The sequence below is a fragment of the Drosophila arizonae genome, chromosome 4, assembly GCF_054131065.1.
Source record: "Drosophila arizonae isolate 15081-1271.41 chromosome 4, UAZ_ARI_1.0, whole genome shotgun sequence".
NCBI lineage: Eukaryota > Metazoa > Arthropoda > Insecta > Diptera > Drosophilidae > Drosophila > Drosophila arizonae.
This window is the reverse complement of record NC_142924.1, coordinates 11,951,988-11,971,969: the sequence shown is the minus strand read 5'-3', so window position 1 is coordinate 11,971,969 and position 19,982 is coordinate 11,951,988. Positions and strand designations below refer to the sequence as shown.

The 19,982-nt window shown below is 39.8% G+C and overlaps 4 protein-coding genes and 1 long non-coding RNA gene across 7 annotated transcripts; 3 read left to right on the top strand and 2 right to left on the bottom strand.

Annotated features, from left to right (window-relative positions):
* Positions 1-362: 362 nt before the first annotated feature.
* ScsbetaG (Succinyl-coenzyme A synthetase beta subunit, GDP-forming) lies at positions 363-2,218 on the bottom strand. Its single transcript, XM_018007023.2, has 4 exons — positions 2,002-2,218; positions 1,782-1,926; positions 1,621-1,720; positions 363-1,474 (listed from the first exon to the last, which is right to left on the bottom strand). The coding sequence occupies exons 1-4, from the start codon at positions 2,050-2,052 to the stop codon at positions 508-510; spliced, it is 1,263 nt and encodes a 420-aa protein (XP_017862512.1). The 5' UTR covers positions 2,053-2,218; the 3' UTR covers positions 363-507.
* A 63-nt stretch (positions 2,219-2,281) lies between these two features.
* Positions 2,282-3,575, top strand: Sras (Ras converting CAAX endopeptidase Sras). Its single transcript, XM_018007025.2, has 2 exons — positions 2,282-2,844; positions 2,902-3,575. Exons 1-2 carry the CDS (start codon positions 2,463-2,465, stop codon positions 3,402-3,404), a joined length of 885 nt encoding a protein of 294 aa, XP_017862514.1. The 5' UTR covers positions 2,282-2,462; the 3' UTR covers positions 3,405-3,575.
* Positions 3,576-3,666: 91 nt separating this feature from the next.
* Positions 3,667-5,948, top strand: bc10 (BLCAP apoptosis inducing factor bc10). Of its 2 annotated transcripts, none has more exons than XM_018007029.2 (2): positions 3,667-3,822; positions 3,993-5,948. In XM_018007029.2, exon 2 carries the CDS (start codon positions 4,048-4,050, stop codon positions 4,285-4,287), a length of 240 nt encoding a protein of 79 aa, XP_017862518.1. In that variant the 5' UTR covers positions 3,667-3,822; positions 3,993-4,047; the 3' UTR covers positions 4,288-5,948. The 2 variants fall into 2 exon arrangements, with proteins under 2 accessions (XP_017862518.1, XP_089324807.1); XM_089468681.1 differs by having other exon boundaries at positions 3,680-3,822; positions 3,971-5,948.
* Positions 5,558-15,785, bottom strand: Msr-110 (DUF3736 domain-containing protein Msr-110). Of its 2 annotated transcripts, XM_089468680.1 has the most exons (7): positions 15,559-15,785; positions 15,236-15,341; positions 13,691-13,717; positions 11,740-11,937; positions 7,418-7,671; positions 6,138-7,348; positions 5,558-6,060 (listed from the first exon to the last, which is right to left on the bottom strand). In XM_089468680.1, exons 2-7 carry the CDS (start codon positions 15,329-15,331, stop codon positions 6,038-6,040), a joined length of 1,809 nt encoding a protein of 602 aa, XP_089324806.1. In that variant the 5' UTR covers positions 15,332-15,341; positions 15,559-15,785; the 3' UTR covers positions 5,558-6,037. The 2 variants fall into 2 exon arrangements, with proteins under 2 accessions (XP_089324806.1, XP_017862508.2); XM_018007019.2 differs by lacking the exon at positions 13,691-13,717.
* A 630-nt stretch (positions 15,786-16,415) lies between these two features.
* LOC149269137 (uncharacterized) lies at positions 16,416-18,280 on the top strand. The gene is made up of 2 exons (XR_016270044.1): positions 16,416-17,812; positions 17,917-18,280. It is a non-coding gene; the product is annotated as an uncharacterized LOC149269137 (long non-coding RNA).
* Positions 18,281-19,982: the final 1,702 nt, after the last annotated feature.

Genomic DNA, 19,982 nt, shown 5'->3' with positions numbered 1-19,982 from the left:
CACGGAACTAGTTTACTGGTTCCGCATTTTATTGGTTTGACTTAAATATTTTCTTTTTAACTCAAAATAATGTAAAATAATGTTAAGCATTGAAATATAATTTTAATAGCAAGATATTCAGTTTCATGCAACAATTTTAATAGATCATTTGATGCATTGCTTACAATCTGGAATTTTACAGCGAACTAGTTCCTAATAACAGTTTCGTGACTAAGCTTGGTATCGATAGTACAGAACTGTCATGCAATCTATCTATTATTTAACAGCGGCTTGTGCTGCGTTCGCTTTAGCGGCAAAACGTATTTTAAAAAAATAAGACAAACTTCTCTTATCTTCGATGACTAGTTTAAATAAATTGTTCATTGTTGTCATAATATATTGATTTATATATTGTGTAAAAGTCTTATAATTAATAAAAGGCCCATCCATGCATATTTTATCTTTATATTGTACGTTTAAATGCTAAACCAATGTGTGCGTCTTTAACAATCAGGAAGTTTTTTCAGTTTAGAGGGAGGCGACTGCCTTGTGCGCAGCATCATCCAAATCACTGGCCGTCTGTATGGGCAGGCCAGAGTTCTTCAGAATTTCGCGAGCCTGGTTTACATTGGTGCCCTCCAAGCGCACCACCAGCGGCACATTCAGCTTCAATTTCTTAGAGGCAGCCACAATGCCATTGGCAATGGTGGCACAGTTGACAATGCCACCGAACACATTTACCAGAATGCCCTTCACTTTCGGATCTGAAGTGAGGATCTCAAAAGCTTTGGCCACCTGTTCCTCCTTGACACCACCACCAACATCCAAGAAGTTGGCTGGCTCACCGCCATTCAGCTTAATGATGTCCATGGTGGCCATGGCGAGACCAGCGCCATTTACCAAACAGCCAATGTTGCCATCCATGGCCACATAGTTGAGATTATATTTGGATGCCTCTATCTCACGGGGATCGGACTCCTCTTCAGTAACGTCCATGGCAAAGATCTCCTTCTGACGGAACTGTGCATTGTCATCAAAATTCAATTTGGCATCCACGGAGATGACTTCTCCCGTGTCAGTCTCTGCCAAGGGATTGATTTCGATTTGCACAGCATCCACAGACTTAAACAGAGTATACAACTTTTGAATCTCATCAGCACAACGCTTAATGGCGTCGCCTTTGAACTCCAGGAACTTGGCCACCTGAATTAGCTTATCTTCCGGTATCGGCTTGTCAATATCCAGTGGAACAGTCAACAGTTTCTCCGGAGTTTCCTCTGCCACAGCCTCAATGTCCATGCCGCCAGCTGGCGAAGCAATCAGCACGGGTCCATTATGTTCGCGATCGAGCAGAATACAGACATAAGTCTCTCGTGTTATATTCACGCTGCGCGCCACCATCACCTTGTTCACGAGAATTCCCGTTTTGGGCGTCTGTTTGGTAATCAGCCGATTACCTATCATCTTCTTACTGAGCGCGAGCACATCGTTCTTGCTGCAAAGCGAAAGTACTAAGCAATTACTTGTGTTTATTATTCGGCTGTCGTTCGTCTCTCTTTCTCTTATCTACGACGGCGTTATCAATGCAGAGAGACAGCAAAAGGCCGACAGCAGACGACAGATGGAACGATGGCCACTTACTTTGAGGTTATGTGGACGCCTCCCTTGAAACCATTGTCGAAGGTACCCTTGCCGCGCCCGCCAGCCAATATCTGTGCCTTGACCACATACTCGGGACAATCTTAGATGATAATTAACAACAATTAGGGCTTATGTCAACCGGTTTATCTACGCTTGATTACCAAATGAATTGACCACTTGCGTATCAGTACTGGAGTTATCCAATACCTTGAACTGTTGTATGGCTACGCCATACTTCTGCAGCAAGTCCTTGGACTGGAACTCCAATAGATTCAGGTGTCGCACCTGCTGTTGCAACGCTGGTGCCTGGATATAAATAAACAATGCAAATGGAGTTTGAGTCAAAGGTCAATTTGAGTTAACATATGATGTTAAAGAAACCTTATGAATGAGCTGACGTGTGGTGGCAGCGGCTTTAATTAATAGCGACATATTGCACTCTCGCAATGAACTGAGCTCAATATGGAAACTTAATTGTGATATGGCGTAGCTACTTTTATTGACTCAAATCATTCGGTTTGTTTAAATAACACACAACCAAACGCTGCCGCTGCCGCCGTCGTTTAACAGAGCAGCACTGAAATCAACAGAGGACGTAAACGCAAAGTGAGCAACGTAACGTAAAAAGGAGAAACGTCGCGACGTTAGCCCAATGGATTTGTCTATGTTAATTAACATTGCTCAGTAAGAACTTAACATTAGCTACCATTTAAAGATAGGGCTCTGCCAGAATTTTATAAGCAGCTGTTTTTATTTTAAAATATAATTTAAATTTCCTTTTTGGACAATGTTTATTCAATAACTAGTAACGTTTAACTAAATAAATAATAAATTTAAGTGAAATGGCTCCTCCAATAGCTATACTGCCACCGCAGGAGACGCTGCAAAATATTCCACCCCTCATATCAGTTAGCTCCTGTATTGTTTTGGCTATCATCTATGTGGGCAGTCTCTACGTATGGAGCACCAAACACAATCGTGATCATCCGACGACAATAAAGCGACGATTTGCCAGCGTATCATGTGTCATGGTAATCGCGCCGCTATTCGTGTATTATTTCTCATCACCACAATTGCTGCAGCGTGAGCCATTCCTGAAGTTAATTGGCTTTCGCTTGGAGGGATTATGGCAGGCGGTACTGATTCCCTATCTGCTCACAGCGCTTCTATTTCTGGGACCTATATTTGTGAACATGCAGAACGAATCGTTCAGTTCCTACTTCAGTGAGTTTGACTATCATGACACAATCAATAAATTCATGTCTTGCTTATCGCTTTTAGATATAGACTACTGGCGCGGCTCCTGCAGTAACATTATCTGGATACGTAACTTGGTGATGGCTCCCCTGAGTGAGGAATTCGTCTTTCGCGCCTGCATGATGCCACTTATTCTACAAAGTTACCCGCCAATTACTGCCGTATTTATAACACCTCTATTCTTTGGTGTTGCTCACCTGCATCACATTGCCGAGAGATTGAGCATGGGCATGGAGCTTAGTACCGCGTTGCTAATCGGTGTGTTCCAGTTCACCTATACGACTCTCTTTGGCTTCTATTCGGCATATTTGTTTGCTCGCACGGGGCATTTTGTAGCACCTCTGTTGGCTCACGCTTTGTGCAACCATATGGGATTGCCTGACGTGCAGGATCTTTGGCAGCAGAATCTGTGGCGACGTGTTCTTGCGATAGTTTTGTATGTAGTAGGGCTTGTTGGTTGGATTTTCCTGCTGCCCATCGCTACTGAACCGTCGCTGTACAGCAATAAGCTTTATTGGAATGTCTAAAGGCCAAAAAGGAAATATTGTAATCATTGTATTGTTGCCATATTTTAGAGTTCATTGTCCCATACGTACATAAAGGCTTATGTATATTATTTAGTCATATCATAGAAAACCGACTGTACAATGTATTAATAAGTCTTCCGTTAAATAAATAAACAGTAGCTATTTTTAGAATCAGTACAAATCATCGTTCCGCGGCAATCGTGTGGAGCATTGCTTCTTGTCACGACTATCGATATTAGTGTGAAAAATCACGATAAGTCTGCAGCTGCAAAATGCGATAACGATAGCGCAGTACATATGTATAAAATGATTTGAGAAATTAAGAAGCATGAGCGATGTGTGATAACAAATATACGCACAATAATCTGACGCTGAAATTAGCAACGAGCAACCCAGACAACAGCCGGATTTGAGTAAGGTAAGTGCCATATGCACGTATGCAATTGTGTGACCGATGCGAGACACACACACAACTGTGACCCAAACAACAACAGCAAGACAAATAAATACTGCTGACGTCTCGCTCGTCCCCAGGACTTACTACATATGTATTATCTCAATTACAGTCAGACTTCTTAATGCTTTCAGCAATAACAACAACACGACTGAGATATAAACGACACGTCAACATAGCGGCCTGAAAATGTATTGCCTGCAGTGTTTACTACCCGTCTTACTCATACCAAAGCCCACAAATCCAGCGCTGATGGAGACGCACGTCATGTTCATAGTACTCTATTTGATAGGCTTCTTCCTGGAACGAAAGCCATGTACAATCTGTAGCCTAGTATTTCTCACTGCCGTCTCACTCATCTGCTACAGCGGCGTCGGCAACTGCATATTCTGGGGCAGCTGCGAGGGTCATCATTGTGAGAATGGCTAGATGCCGTGCCCAAATTCAGAGCAAACAGTCAACGAAGTCGAGGCGGAATGCAGGAGTGCTAATTAATTAAAATTTGTTCGCGTTTGCTACAGCTTTACAATACATACAATTTGCATAAACAAACAAACAATCAGTGATAAAAGTGAGTGAGTCTACAAAAGAGAAGAGGAGAACGTACATGAATGTTTGTCAACAAACAACAAACTCTATTTATCTGCCCGCCCCACAAGGAAAGCCAATAACAATAATTATTCCATCCCAACGCATTCGATATTAGCGGCCTCTTCAAAATGTATTTTAATTTAGCTAAATTTTTGTACCACCCCTTCCCTTAGTCCTGCAATCTAAAATTTGTATTCATTGTTTTTATAATTTCTTCTTTAGAATTAGTAGAAGCGAAGTTCTTTTAGCAAGCGCTACAAAATGTATTGTAAATTTTTCTGATTATGCGAGAGCAAAGATATACCCGTCAATGCAAACTTACGATTAGTCATATTTATATATATTTAAATAAACCAATTGTAAACAATAGTAAAACCTAATAATAATACTGTGCGTCCTTTGTTGCGCCAATGAACGTCTTAATCGGTTGTTTCCCACATATTGTATATATAAATATACATACACACGTACATACACACATACATTGACACTAATCATTGATTGATATATTGTATAAAAATAATCAAACAGTAAAAAATTTGTTGGATTTTTTTTACGACTTGCACTTTGTAAATTTACTTTAAGCAACGACAAATTTTTCAAATTTGTTTCGAAACGAAATTAATAGTAATAATAATTAATAATAATAATAATAATACAAAAATATAACGTAACGAAATGGAGGAATATTTAATAAACAAAAAAAAAAAAAAAAATTAAAATAACAAATAAAACAATTTATTGACGCTATAGCTAACGAATCGTTTTTATCTTAAGTGCAAGCTTTGCAGCTAGTGATTATTGATAGAAGATCGAGATTAAGCAGCTCAATAAGTTAAGATTTGTGTGTGTATCTTAAGTGTTTTTAATAACCTTTTCTAATCTACTCTGCACTCACTAAAATATTTTGCAAAAATCTAAATAATTTTCCACTCTAATTAACAATAATACAATTTTCACTTTTGATTTCCAATTATCCACAATTTTATTCACTTCAAAATGTATGTATATAAAAAATGTACAATTTGATTAATTGTTGGTAAATTTTCGTTTGTTTGTTTTACTTACTAACAACTACTAAAAAAGTATTAAAAATAAAATACTAGAATTTATATACAAATTTAAATCGGATTTATTTGTGAAAAAATAAGGGGGACGAAAAGAAAACAATTCAAAACGTTAGAAATTGATTCCAAAAATATTGTTCACAAAATTCGAGGAGACCGATTGGAATATTTATACATACAATATTTTTACGAAAATATACAAATACATAGGATATACATATATATATATATTTTAAAAGATTATATAAAGTTATAGATAGACAGTTATTGAGAAAAAGGAGATACAGAGATTTTCTTTTTAAACCAAAACGTAAAATTTCCTTCGATTGACATCTTCAGTTTTTTTTGGCGTTTTGGGGGCTGCTACAGATGTTTGTTTGTTGTTATTATTGTTTTGGAATCGAGCAAAGGATGACGACACAGTTACACGGTTTGATATAGAAAAAACGATAACGACGACGACGACCACAACGAGGATTCGATTCACAGAGCAGCAATCACAGGCGTGTTGTTGTTGTTACTTAAACGGAACGAGGCTGAACGACTGCAAAGACAGAGAGAAAGAAAGAGAGAGAGAGAGTCAGATATGGGGACTACATTAGATAAGTCTGGGAGTCTTACAGTGTGGTCGCTGAGACTCCTCGGAGGCGGCACCACCCTCGGCTGGCTGCATCATGGGCACGGGAATGCGCACGGGCTGAGCCAGGCTGCGTCCGAAGACCATGCGACCGAACGGCACCTGTGGTGGCTGATCGACCATGGGTGGTGTCATGGTGTCGCGCGGCTGCTCAGGCAGAGGCTGCAGAATCAAGCGCTGGATTTGCATATGGGGCATTTGGTCCTCCTGCTGCTCTCTGGACTCCTGCTGCTCCTCACGCTGCTGCTGCTGCTGCTGTTGTTGCTGCTGCTGCTCCTCGGACTGTTGCTGGCTTGGCTGGGGCTGGGTTTGAGCTGGTGCAGCAACTGGAGTGGACTGCTCGCCAGGTGCCACGGATGTCTCAGAGTGCTCCTCCTCCTCCTCGTTGTTATTCTCATTGGAACCAGCAGCATCCTCAGCGGTCAGGCGACGCAGCTCGTCGGTGAAACGATCCTCGGCCATGCGCTGAATGTTGCGCAGATCGTCGGCGGTAATGCCCACACGCTGCAGTGCCATGCCCAGAGGCATGTGCTGGATCTGAATCTGTGGCATCTCACGCTGGGGCATCTCGCGCTGCAGCAGCTCACGCTGTGGCATCTCGCGCTGTGGCATCACACGTTGTGGCATCTCACGCTGATCCTCCTGCTCGCGGGTCACATCGTTGCCCAAGTCCAGCTGGCGGAAAGGCAGCTGGTGCATATGAATGCGCACGGTCTGGATTTGGGGCTGCTGTGGCTGCTCCTCCATGCGTGGGGCTTGCATCACCTGTGGTGGCATGGGCGGGCGCATGGGCAGATGCTGGAACGGAGGCGGCAGCTGGCGGATGATGAACGAACCCTGCTGGGGCAGCTGCTGCTGCATCGCTGGTGGCATCATGCGCTGGGGCATGTGGGTGAGTGGCATCTGGTCGGGAATGCGGCCAAAGGGAATGGGCACACGCTGGAATGGTATGAACATGGGACGCATTGGCTCGACCTCCTCCTCAGAGTCCTCCTCCTCCTCACGCTGGCGCTTGGCCTCCTTCTCCTCCTTATCGTCGCCGCCGTCGCAGTAAATGGAAATACGTTCGCCGGTGATGCGCGCCTTCTTTGGATCGGTGGTCAGATTGACGCCAAAAGGCAGCGCCACGGTCTTCGAGGGTGAGTCAACAATCTCCTCGGCATGCTTGCGCTCCACGACACAGTTCATGCGGGATCTATAAACGATTAATGTCATCATATATTAGCCGACCTCGCCAGCATTTGTCTCTGCAATATTTGCTTACTTCTTGTTGTTGCGCAGGATGGCAGCGGCCAGATCGCTCAAGTCCAGCTCGAGCGGCATCTTGCCTGGGAACTTTTGCATCTCCTCGGGCTCATCGCTCTCCGAGTAGGTGTTGTCGTGCTCATTGAGATTGCGCTCAATGCCTTCGTTCTTTGACTCTGTCTTCTTTTCGATAGCGGCCTCATCATGATCGAGATTCTGCAAATCCTCACCAGCCTCGGATTTGCCCAGCAAAGCTTCAGCTCTGGGTAGTTCCTGTAAAGGCAAAAGAGAACGTTAGCTTTTTGAAAATTCCAAAAATTTCAAGGCTTTCAGTTGGTTTTCGACTAGGAAATGTATTTGTCGCATTTTGTTGCTCATTTAATGTTTTTTATATTTGTTTTCTTGCTTTTGACTTTTTGTTAGAAACCACTTAAAATGGCTTGGGCCATCAAGCACGTACTGGCAATTTACATATACTGCCACAGTGGCTGCAATTGTTATGTGCCACTAACAATGCGACGTTGTCGTCAGAAGATGTGACCCCAACCTAGATACTAAAATACGTCAGACGCAACTGTGACTGAAACCAAAAGTAAAATGCCATCAAATTTGAAAAAAAAAAAATAAATAAATAAAAACAACGAACAAACAAATAAACAAATACATATTACATAAGCATACACCAGGTGTGTGTGTGTGTGTGTCTAAAAAAAACTCACACACAAAAGCAAAATTTAAATAATTTGTTGAGCAAAACAACAAAAAGCTCATTAATTCAATGCGAGGCAGCGCTCGCTGCTGCTGCTGCTGATGATGATGATTGATAGTGGGCCAAGTGGCAGAGGGAGCTGAGACCGGGGCAGCGACTGTGGTTGGGGCTGGGGCTGGGGCTGAGACTGTGTGGGTGTGCAGGTTTTGAGTACCTGGCTAAGCCGTCGCCGGCGGCAATCACAGCTATATAAATATATCCGGTAGCTGATGGCTTTCAGGCCTGACATTGGAATATGAGTTAAGGGAAGAGTTATTAGCTAATTGGACAGCTGCAATTGTCAATGCAAAACAGATTTCAAACGAAGCTAACAATGCTAAAGTGCATAAAATCTAATTAGCTCAAGATGGGAATTCGTTGAGCATTGCCAAAGGCCAGCTTCATTAGTGCTTAATGAGGCGCACTCGATGTTTGCCTTAATGATGCAGCAGATGCTGCATCGTCCGCTCAAGTGCTTCTTAGAAGCATAAGCGTTTGTACAACTCATCTCGAGCTGACTCATTGCGTTTCGCCCGAAATCAAACAACGAAATTTCACTCAGAAAAGCAGAAAAGCAGAAATATGAGTAACTGAAACTAAAACTGAGCTCCAACCCGTTTGACTGGCTCCGAAACGAAGTCAGCGAGTCGTGAGTCTCTGCCTCTGCCTCTATCTCCACCTCTGTTCCAGTTTCAGTGCCTGACACCACTTAGTCAATTGCTAAACTCCCAACTCCGGTTTACGGCTCAATTTTGTTTCTTTCTGTTAATTGTGTTTTCGTTTTGTTTTGCTATGCTGTGCTGTTGTTTATTCATTTTGTATTTTGCCTCTCAGCCGAGTTTCAAGGCCAGGCGAGACGAATCGCAATCTGTTACACCAGTACAGAATAGAACATTGGCGAGCATTAAAAGCTAGACACGTCGCTGTCGCAGACATTAAGATGACAATTAAACGATTACAAATTGAACGTCTGTGTGCAATTACTTTTTAGCCCGACTGTCTGTCTGTCTGTCTGTCTGTCTGCGCTATTTTTAGCATTGACGCAAGTGCCATTTTTTCCCCCAATAAAATTGATATTCTAGTTGCGTAGAATTTCCTTTAGAAAATCGTAGCATAATTAAAATGTTCAGCAGGCAACTGGCAAAGTGTTTGCAAATTTGCACAACACAGCCACAGCAATTATAAATCATCTATGACTGTGTGTGTGCGCCTGTACGTGTGTGTGGATTGGCATTACATAATCTTCAGTTGGAGCCATAAGTTTCTGGCTTTGTTTGCGTGCCCAAAACGAAAGACTTAAGCGCGCAACTTGCCTTAAATGGCAAACAGTCAACGCGTCTTCCACTGCGTCTCTTTTGATCTATGTGAGAGTGTGTATGTGTGTGTGTATGTGTGTTGACGACTTACAAGTTTTCTTACTGCCTGTCTGTCTGTCTATTTGTGTGACGGTGCCAAGCGGCGCCAGCCGGCAAAAAGTGACAGCAAATACATTATGGCTGCTGCCTCTGCCGCTGCCGCTGCCACTGCTCTCTGCTGCTGCAGCTGATGATCTCTGGCATTTGCCGCGCCCACGCCCGCCCCGCCGCGCTTGAGCAGCTCACTGAGTGTGTATGTGCAGCATCAAAGCTGCTTTTGTGCCATGCACCGACACATTGCAACATGCTGCTGCCGCTGTTGCTTCTGTGGCTGCTGCTGCTGCTGCCGCTGCTGCTTTCACTTTGGCTCTGGCTGCCATTTGATTCGCAATTGTTAGCCACTGATGATGATTATGTCGCAAGCTGCTCCCAGCTTTGCAGCTCAGCTTGTCCACTTAAGCGTCAAATTATGGGAATTTCGCTTGATTGAATTTTGTACATTGCACCAACGGCTTTACATAAGCTCCCCACACAAAAAGCTGCTATATATAGAGAGTTTCTATTTCGTTTCAGCTTTATGTTGTTTTTTTTTTTTTTTTTTCGAGTTGAATAACCTGCTCCCAATTGGCAGCATTAAAATGACGTTGCTATTTTTATTAGTATTATTAATTTTGGTCTTGATTGTTTTCCATCAAATTAAATTTAATTGCCGCTGCATATTTATCTATGCATTTAATTAGTTTTATTGTTTGTTATGGGCGCTTTCATTGCACGTTAATTGAATATTGATGATGCCATGCAAATGCTAGAGTCATATATCATGTATCTAAGAAATATGAACGCTGTCTCTGCAGCCATTAAATTTGAATTATGTGGCATATAGACAAAGGCTGCACAGTCATCCAAGCCAAGTAGTCAACTATATATATAGTCTATATATATATATACAGCCATACACCCATATAACACTGGCACTTGGCTTACACCAAATGGGATTGTTATGGTACGGCTATTTGGGCTTTAATGGGCTACTTTGATTACATGAAGTGAAATTTCTCAAGGAAGCACGCAACACGCTAATTCAATTTGCACTTATACAATTTTAAATGTTTATGAATATGAATATGAATGCATGAATGTGTGAATGTGAATGTGCATTCAATTGCCTTGCTTATGCATGCAATGTGGTAAAACATTGCGCTATCGACTATATACATACATATATGTATATATGGTATATATGTATGTGTTTATACAACTTGTAGCGTTGCGGATATCATTAATTCGATCTTGTGTTGACAGCAAAGGTTTGCAGTTCGCCATATCGAGGGCTCACTGTGTCCGCACCTTGTAGATATTTGATTTATGGCTTTCTCAAGATATTCTCTAGATTATTCAATGACTTCTCATCAGCAGCTGGTAGAGTGCATTATATAAAACAGACTTTAACTCTAAAGACACACATACATACATACATATATGACTGTGTATTTATAGATTAGTTCTAGAGCTGAATAAACAGCCTGCACAATCAGAAAGTTTTCCAACTAACTCTTCCTCTTTTATTGAGTTTCTTACTCAACTGCTTCAGTGCAGTATGTTTTATTTTATTGTTTAGCTAATGCAATTCAAATTGCTATAAAACACAAACAACTTCCAATCACTTTTGCTATCAATAAACGCTAAACGCTCATTGGGTTTTTCCATTGATTAAGTCTGAAAAGTCCCCTCGGTGCAGCTGTTTTGATGCTAACTACAACAGTGCATGCTAAAATATTGTTTACCCATTTGGCAGCTAATAGTGCGTGCAATCAATCAATGGTAATGCGAAGGCAATGTACCTGCTGGGAACAATCAGCCGACACGCATCTATCAGCCATATTCATAAAGCTATACATGTGTATTTATATGCGGACATTTTCCGGTAATTATCATTAATTTGCCTTTATAATTTGACTGTTGCGGTTGAAAATTTGCTTTGGCGTGCGCAACGAACGATGCAAAAAGCAATAACGCCCATAAAAATATTATGAACATTAGGTAATCATATAAATTTTAGACATATGTACGTATATATGTATATGCGATAAGCGACTCGCAAAAGCTGACACCGACTGATACGAAATGTTGTTCCCCCATTCTGCTTCTCTCCCGCTCTCTCTCTCTCTCTCTCTCTCTCTCTCTCTCTCTCATCAAATCTTGTTTAGCTGCGCATTGAGGCGTTCAACAGTCACTTACCTTGCTCACCTGCTGCAGCGTTTCCAGCATTAGCTCCTTCTCCAGCACCGAGTCCAGGGCCTGCACCTGATCACAGGAGGCCTTGGCCTGCAGATACGACGAGGCCAAAATGAATGAGCCCAGTATGAACGACGATACGACTATGGTAAAAGCCGTGATCTTGGCTATTTTCACCGAATTCGCTTGACGCTTGTACGCCTGCAAGCAAAAGCAACAATCAAGATTAGTTTTTAGATATGTATATATAATATGTAGTTGTATAGAGTTTTTCGATTCCAGACTACGATTATTAGCCAGCTACAATTAAAAAGTAAAAGTGTTACGTGCTCTGTTGGCGTTGACCTTAAGATCGAGTAAAAGCGTTGACCTTGCACAATTTTGTTACTGTTTTTGGCTCACGTTTCAAAATGCAGAGTGCAAGGTGCCCGAAGAAACAGAAAACATATACGAAAATGAGGTTAAATAAGTTGAATGTTAAGGTAAGATTAATACAGTTATAGCAAAAGAAAAACAGACAATAGTAAAAGCTTTCTGAGTCAGCAAAAATAGATTTTGTGAACTTGTATTGAAATGAGCTTAGATATCTTTGAATATGCAAAATGCTTGACAAATATTTGCTCAATTCTTGTACGTGCAAAAATTGACAAGCTTTTGCTAAAACTCGCTTGCTATGGCATACGATGATTTGTCGATATTTGTGTAGGTCTTATGATGTAAGCTATTGATCAAGTCCAAGACAATATTGATTTGGCATGGAGTGTGGAACAGATAGACATACAAACAGATGTATAGAGGCAGACAGAGGCAGACGGACATGCTTAAAATCGGAGGAATTTAGCTTTATAGGCAAACAGCTGGGCAAATGGACAGACATTTATAGAAACTCAATACAGCTTTAGAGTAGAGTCTATGATTGAGCTCTGTGAAATCGTCTTTCAGCTGCTATGGACATAGATTTTTCCAGAACTCATATACCACATCTAAGCACACAAAGATTGGAAGACTTCTTTATAGACAAACAGCTGGATGATACGATCAGACATTAAAATAAACTTCATTTAACCTTATAATAGAGTCAAATATATTCATATTTACGAAATAGTCTCTCAGCTGCCATTATATCATATCTCTGCCCACAATCTATATAGCCTTCTATCAGGCAGTGAGCTGTAGGGGCAAACAGCTGAATATTGAGACCCACATGGATTGGACTGGAATTTATTTTAATGGACAAACAGCTGGACATGCTTAAATAGGAATTCAATTCAATCGTCGTCCAGCTGCTCTCTAGCCTTTTAGCATATGTTATGCACAAGAAATCGAAACAAAAGGCTATAAACATGTACACATATATTAAATATATATACATATATAAAACTTGCATAACAGGAAATACTTAACAAAAAAAGAGACAAACAGAAAAAACCGCAAAAATTTGTTGTGGAAATAAAAAGGCCAACAGCAAGCAGAGCTCGAAAAAGCAAAAACAAAAACAAAATAGAAAAGAAAAGAAGAAGAGACTTAACGCCTTTTTTAAAGTTTGGCGTGGGTGCAGTCAGTCAGGTGAGGCACCTCTGTGTGTGTGTGTGTGTGTGTGATGTGCAGCGAAATGTGCAATTTTACACCTTTAGATTGTGGCATAGTATGTTACTGCGTGTGTATTGTGCCCATTTTTTGTTGTTTTTTGTTCGTTGCTATTGTTGTTGCGAAAGTGAGTCGCAGTCGAAGACATCGCCGATGTATAAGTATTAAAGTAAAGTGAAGTGAAGTGCTATTTGGTGAATGTTAGGCACAGCTACAACAACAACAAGCATACATCTATAGTATAATGAAGCAGAGAAAAAACAACGGCTGCTGCTCGTTACTGTTGATAAGTTTTGTTGTTGCTGCTCATTATTTGTGTAGCTGGCGGTTGGGTGCAGTTAAAAGACAAAAGACTTGAGCGACAAACCTGATGATTAAAGTTAAAAAATCCCAGCTGTGGTTTACATATTTTGTTGTTGTTGTTGTTGTTGTTGTGTGTAGTGCGAGGTGTTGGTAAAAGTTATATAAAAAATTTGATTTTCATATTTTGTTGATTGCCAATCGGAGTTTTATTTTTTATTTTTATTTGAAGTGTGTGAGAGGCAAACAATTTATTTTGTGATTGGTGGACAAAGGCGCACACACAAACACACAAACACACAGACACAGACACATACACATAAAATGAGAGAAAAACAAAAGGTTAATGAGTTGGTTGCATGAAGGTTTCAAACGATGCTTAAAACTAAGGCCACAGTGAAAGCTGCAGGTCCAACTACAACACTTGAAGGCTGACACAAGGCAGATGACTCTGAAGATCAACTGATGACAGTGGCTACAAAAAGTAGTGTTCCAGATCTGTACCATAGATTCTGTAGGTATCTTCAAGCTATAGCCGGCTAAATCTTGTTTAAATCTTTAGTTCAGCTCACTTCAATTCAATTTACCTCGACCAGCTTTCACTGCGGCTGCTGTGCGCTTGCTGCACAATTTATGGCTGATGCGGATGTACGAAATGCAAATGTGCAAAATGCATTTTTTATGCAAATTTCAAATCAATTGAAGCCCACATAGCGCCCAGTTCTTGCTCGGCTGCAATATAATTGCGCCAGTTTTTTCTCCGTTTTAGCTGCCTGATGCTGTCATGTCGCATTCGATTTGTTTGTGTTTATCATTATGAGGCTTTGTATTTACAGTCGTGACTATTGTATTAGATCTTAAATTTGGTTTCCAACTGGTTTTCTATTTGCCCAGCTCAAATGCTTCGCCGCAAATGGGTACAAATCTATTCACACTTTGCTGAGAATTGCGCTGTGCCCATTTGCAGGCTGCAGACTGAGCTCAACTGAGCTGAGCTTTTGTTTTTGATTTATTTATTTCAGTTGGATTTTTTCTTGTTTTTTTTTCTTTATTGTTTTCCATTCGTCTTAAAATGTCAACGTCGCGAACAATTGTCAAAGCTGTGCACGTTGCATGCCTTTGCCCAAGTACCGGGTCATAATAATTGCAAAAAATTGCATTAAAATTATTATCTGCAGCCAAATTGCTTATGCATGCAGTTGCAAAGTCGACGTAGTTAGGGAAAATGATCACGTGCAGTCAGTCAGGCAGTCCAGTCCAGCAGGCAGAGGCAGTGTTCACATTGCTAAAGATGCAGACAACGACATATTGCGCATACGCGCCGTTTGCCCGCAGCGGATGTGCCGGCCAATCGAATGACCCTGGCATTTTTTGTATTTATTTATTTTACGACAGCAGCTGCGTTGGGCTGTGGCCAAGTAACGCTTGGATCGCCGCTGACCCGCTTCTACACAGCTCGGACAAAGTTAGCGCAAATAATTGCCAGACTCAAATGACATATGGAAATTGTAATTATGCTAGCCATTCAACAATGACAAACGCAATCAACCAACAGATATATACATAATCATAATTTCTATCCATTTTATGTGCTTTTAGTATATTTACTCACCGGTGGCGGTTCGCTGGCGGTGCTGTACACCTCGCTAGCCGCATAGTCGGGCTTCATTTGCACGGTAGCCATGGATACGTTATCCTTCTCGGTCATCTATTATGCACTATAAAATAAATACATACATAAAATTGATTTGCTTTGCCTTCACACTCTTCCAAAAGTCTGATTGTTTATTTTCTTTAGTAGTATTTCATTTTAATGCACACAGTTTTAGTAAATTTTTCATGCACTTTCCAAAATTGTTTGTTCAAAATTTCACTTTTATAATATTTTATTTTTGTTTTTGGATTCATTCTCTCCATTTTTCGTACTCCACTTACGTTGAGATTTATTTTGTTGTCGGGTGTTTTAATGTAAAAAGTAAAAGGAGTTCAGTTTATTTATTTATATACGTGTATATTGGTTGGAACGTTTTTGGTTGCGGTTTCAAAAAGTTGTCTAGCCAACTTTTGCAGAGCTCCGCCAGGTGGATAAAGAGAGAGAAAATAGTACGTCTTTGTTGTACGACTGCCACTCGCCGTCTGAGGCCAGAAACGCGTTTCATTTCAGATTTTTCTACCAGATTTAAAACTTTTTTCGTCTGTCGGCGTCGACTGCACGGCCACAGATACATACGAAAGCGCAGCTCACATGCACACACACAAACACACGCGCACACACACAATAACAAGCATTCCCTCACACTCACACGTTGAGCAAGTACACGATCGGCGGCCGCAGCAAAAAAGCACGAACAAGAAACAAATAAAAATAAGAGTAAAACCAAATACACACACAAACACACACACACACACATGACACTTACAATCGCTTGATAATGTGTATATATGATATATGCATGTATATATTTTTGTTTTGGCAGTCGAGCTTGACTGCGAGCTTAAAAGCTTTCGGGTGCGGCTTATTGGCTCGTCAGAGCAGCTACGCAGCAATTTTTTCGTGTGGACCATTAAGGTACAAATTATATTACAAATATATTCGGGATACCCTAGGGTAAAGAGCATTAGAATTTAGTCATGAGATATGTAACGCATAGAAGAAACGCTAAACCCTTTTCTCTAGCTAATTGGTGTACCCAGTAAAAACTTGTTTTCCGAGTTAGCTAACAATACTTTAAGCAGATCAAACTACTATAAATAATGCGCAATAAATAGAATTCAACGAAAATCAAGTTTTTAATTGCTGGAAAGTTTTGGTCTATTCTAAATTTTCTCGAACAATCGTTGCTATAAATAGCTTCTAAATGGAATTTCGATCATATCAATTAGATGCTTAGCACTAAGATTTGATATTTGTCTAATAGATAATACAAAGTTTGCTGTGCGTTTGTTTCTTATTCCTGGTTCTTGTTTTTGGTTTCGCAATCTTCTCTTCTAATTGGCCGTAAGCCTTTCGATTCGTGCCGGATTTGACTTCTTATGCATATACACAACTTTTCTGCCATGGAATACAGCAATTTAATTTTATACGCCTAACACTTGTTTGTAAAACAAATATTTCTAAAATGATTGTAGACCATGACAAATCTACTTCGTTTGCATAATGAATTAAATTAAAATTGTTTTTGTCTCTTGTTGTATATTTTGTATTTTCTTGTTGATGAAAGTACTATAAAAAGTCGCTGAACTTTTCAAATCGAATTTCATTCAAAATTCGTTGATAATTTCTTATAAATATGCCATTAAATTTCCTCTTAAATCTGGCTTGCAATTGGAATCCACGATGCAAACGTCATTCGAAAAGCATTGGGCAAACTGTTCAGACAGTCGATTTCGAATTGAGGGATCAACCCATCCTTAAGGATAGACGGAATGAAAGGACTTCGACGAATGGTAATCATACTGCTCTTGCTGATGTTTCAACATCAAACAACAGCGCGAAACAAATGTCCAGATGAATTCAGGCCTCAACTCAAAAAGGATTTTACCGGAAAACCTATTACGCTGAATTTTCAAAAAAATATAGAATGTGATGATTAAAAAAAAAAAATAAATAATAAAAATTAAACATTATTTAATTTTATATATTCAAATATATAGTAAACCCGTATTTATAAATACTTTTGTTTATTTTACAACTTACTTAAATGTAATTGATTGTTGATACATACATACATAATAAAAATAGGCATATAGATTAATGTAATATATGCATCCATGTATATTTTCGCAATCACAGTTCGTCAAGCATCAGACAGAGTGCAAAGACCTATAAAGTACACCATATAGAAATTGCATTCATATATGAGTGAATGCATTGAATTCCTTTTAATCTGCTGCTGCATCTCACATAGTGCGGGAGGTACGAGTATTAACAAAATGAAAGTACTTTACGTCTTCGTATTTCTGCTGCTTGTAATGCAACTGCACCACTACGTCGAAGGCAAGGAAATAGAGAGTGCTGCTGCTACACGCCTGAGCTTAAGGCCGTCAGTCAAAAGGACATTTAAAGGAAAGCCTCAACGCATGTACCAAGTGAAACCAAAGAAAAATACTGCACATCAAAGCATATGAGCATTGCAAACGGGATTTTAAACTTGCAAAAAATACAAATATTTTATAAATTATTTCATATGTGAGTTATAATATATTAAAATTATTCTGCCTTAATTCTGATCAAATATAATGTGAAATATTAAATATTATATTTAAATAAAATTGAAATACGTTTTTTAACAGATTTCAGGTATCAGTCTGCTTATCGTTGAATTGATAGCGCATGAATATATGCAAATAGCTGATGTGAATTTGCTTCATTCTGTTACTGTCTCTCATATGGTCTCGTCACATTCATCAAAATGAAAGCACTTAACGTATTAGCATTTTTTTGGCTTCTGGTGGTATATTACGGCGATCCGACAGTAAATAACCGCTTGAGGCCGCAAATTCCAACGGACTTTGCAGGAAGACCTTTGCGTCTATTCCCAGCTCTTACTCCAACGAATCCTTAACTTCAAAGTGATTTATATATATTAACTAAAAATTGTACAGTCACTCTAAATAAAAACAATTGGGCAATTTATAAGCTAATCTTAACAAATAACCAGCTTCAAGTGTTTCATCTTAACAATGACTACACTACACAACAATATTGAGTAATACTACAATCAAATGCGAATTAGATTTGACAATACCTGAGTGATAAATACCGAATCTTAAAAAGAGGAGTGTTTGACACCGTAAGCTGAAAGCATTTTAATGATCACACATTTATTTATGTTAGCTTAACAATTTATGATTCAGACATTAATTCGAAATCAGTTCAGCCTGCTTATCAGCATCGCAATATATTTGAATACAAAGATTTAATTAAAGAAGCTTTTAATTTATTATGTTGCTGATTCTCCTAGGGTGTCGACGTGTCTATTATATTTCTATATTTTATGGCTGTTGCTCGGGTGCAATCATGTTAAAATGGATTCCGGGGGAAAGCCTCAACGCCTGTCTACAAAAATGAAAAAACTAAATAAAATATAAAACATTCAATACTTAAGTAAATTTATAAAATAAATAAAATGTAATGCTTTATATATATTTTTACTTATATAATAGATGCGTTAGCAAAAGCATGTCTCTGTCTGACCCCAAGACTAATTCACAATCTATAAATACACATACACATATATACTATATAGCGATATGCTCAATCTGTTTATGTAGCGCAATGAAAAGCTTTGCATTAAAATAAAAATAAAAAGAAGAAACAAATTAAAGGTGCCTCAATAGACACACATACGCGCGCACATAAATTAAAACTGAGATCTCGTAAAACTAGCTTCAGCTCAAATTTGTTGTCGTTGGCGTCGACGTCGACGTCGCATTGTGGCTGCACTGCAACGGCCGTTGATCAAGTCGCTTTTCTGGCAGCTGTCTCTATGGCTACTGTTGTTGTTGTAGTTGTTGTTGTTGCACCACTCAAACTTGTTGCTGCTTACGAAAAAAAAATAAATAAATAAAATATAAACATTTCGCTTTTTGCTGCAGTACAGATTTTTGTTGTGTGTTTTTTTTAATACCCTTTTGCAATATTGATTCAGAGGGTATATTGAAGTTGAGCCAGTGGTAAGTTGGAGCTACTAGGCTGGCTACTAATTCTTTCTCTCTCTCTCTCTCTCTCTCTCTCTCTCTCTCTCTCTCTCTCTCTCTCTCTCTCTCTCTCTATCTATCTATCTGTCTTTCTCTCTCACCCTCACTCTCTCCTTATCTTCCTCTATCCCACTATCTGTATCTCTCTCTCTCTCTCTCTCTGTCTTTCTCTCTCTCTTTCTACTCCTTTCACTCTTTGTCTATCTTTCTTTCCCTCCCTCCGTCCGACTCGATCTTTAACTTTAATCTTTCTTTCTCTGTTTCTAAACCTTTCGTTCTCTTGCTCTCCCTGTCTACACGTTTATTCTATTCGTTTCCTATACCTAAGTTTCTTTATCTCAATTCCCCACTTTTATATTCTATCATGCTACATCGTATATCGGCTATAAAGCTTAGTCGTTGCTTAGGGTATCACCTCGTCGAGCACTCTCTTAAACTATTAAATAATTGTTGTGGTCGCAGCATCTAACAGCAAATCATTGCACTGTGCACTACAGACACAGACACACACACACACAAGCACATTTAAGTATATAATATTGAGTACATACCATGTCTATATATACATCTATGTGTGTGTGTTTGGCCAGGGTTCATCTTGATTGCTTCAGCAGCTGCCGTTGCCCTCTGCCTGCTGCTCGCGGCTCGCTGCCGGTTTA

Bases quoted from the DNA above. Each gene is read 5' to 3' on its own strand.
- ScsbetaG (XM_018007023.2), bottom strand. From the start codon at position 2,052: ATGTCGCTATTAATTAAAGCCGCTGCCACCACACGTCAGCTCATTCAT. The intron at 1,927-2,001 runs GTTTCTTTAACA...ATTTATATCCAG, and splicing joins CACGTCAGCTCATTCATAAG to GCACCAGCGTTGCAACAGCA. The intron at 1,721-1,781 runs GTAATCAAGCGT...TTATCATCTAAG, and splicing joins GCAAGTGGTCAATTCATTTG to ATTGTCCCGAGTATGTGGTC.
- Sras (XM_018007025.2), top strand. From the start codon at position 2,463: ATGGCTCCTCCAATAGCTATACTGCCACCGCAGGAGACGCTGCAAAAT. The intron at 2,845-2,901 runs GTGAGTTTGACT...TATCGCTTTTAG, and splicing joins ATCGTTCAGTTCCTACTTCA to ATATAGACTACTGGCGCGGC.
- bc10 (XM_018007029.2), top strand. From the start codon at position 4,048: ATGTATTGCCTGCAGTGTTTACTACCCGTCTTACTCATACCAAAGCCC.
- Msr-110 (XM_089468680.1), bottom strand. From the start codon at position 15,331: ATGACCGAGAAGGATAACGTATCCATGGCTACCGTGCAAATGAAGCCC. The intron at 13,718-15,235 runs GTGAGTAAATAT...TGTAAACCACAG, and splicing joins CCGCCAGCGAACCGCCACCG to CTGGGATTTTTTAACTTTAA. The intron at 11,938-13,690 runs GTTTGTCGCTCA...TTTTGCTTGCAG, and splicing joins TTTTTAACTTTAATCATCAG to GCGTACAAGCGTCAAGCGAA.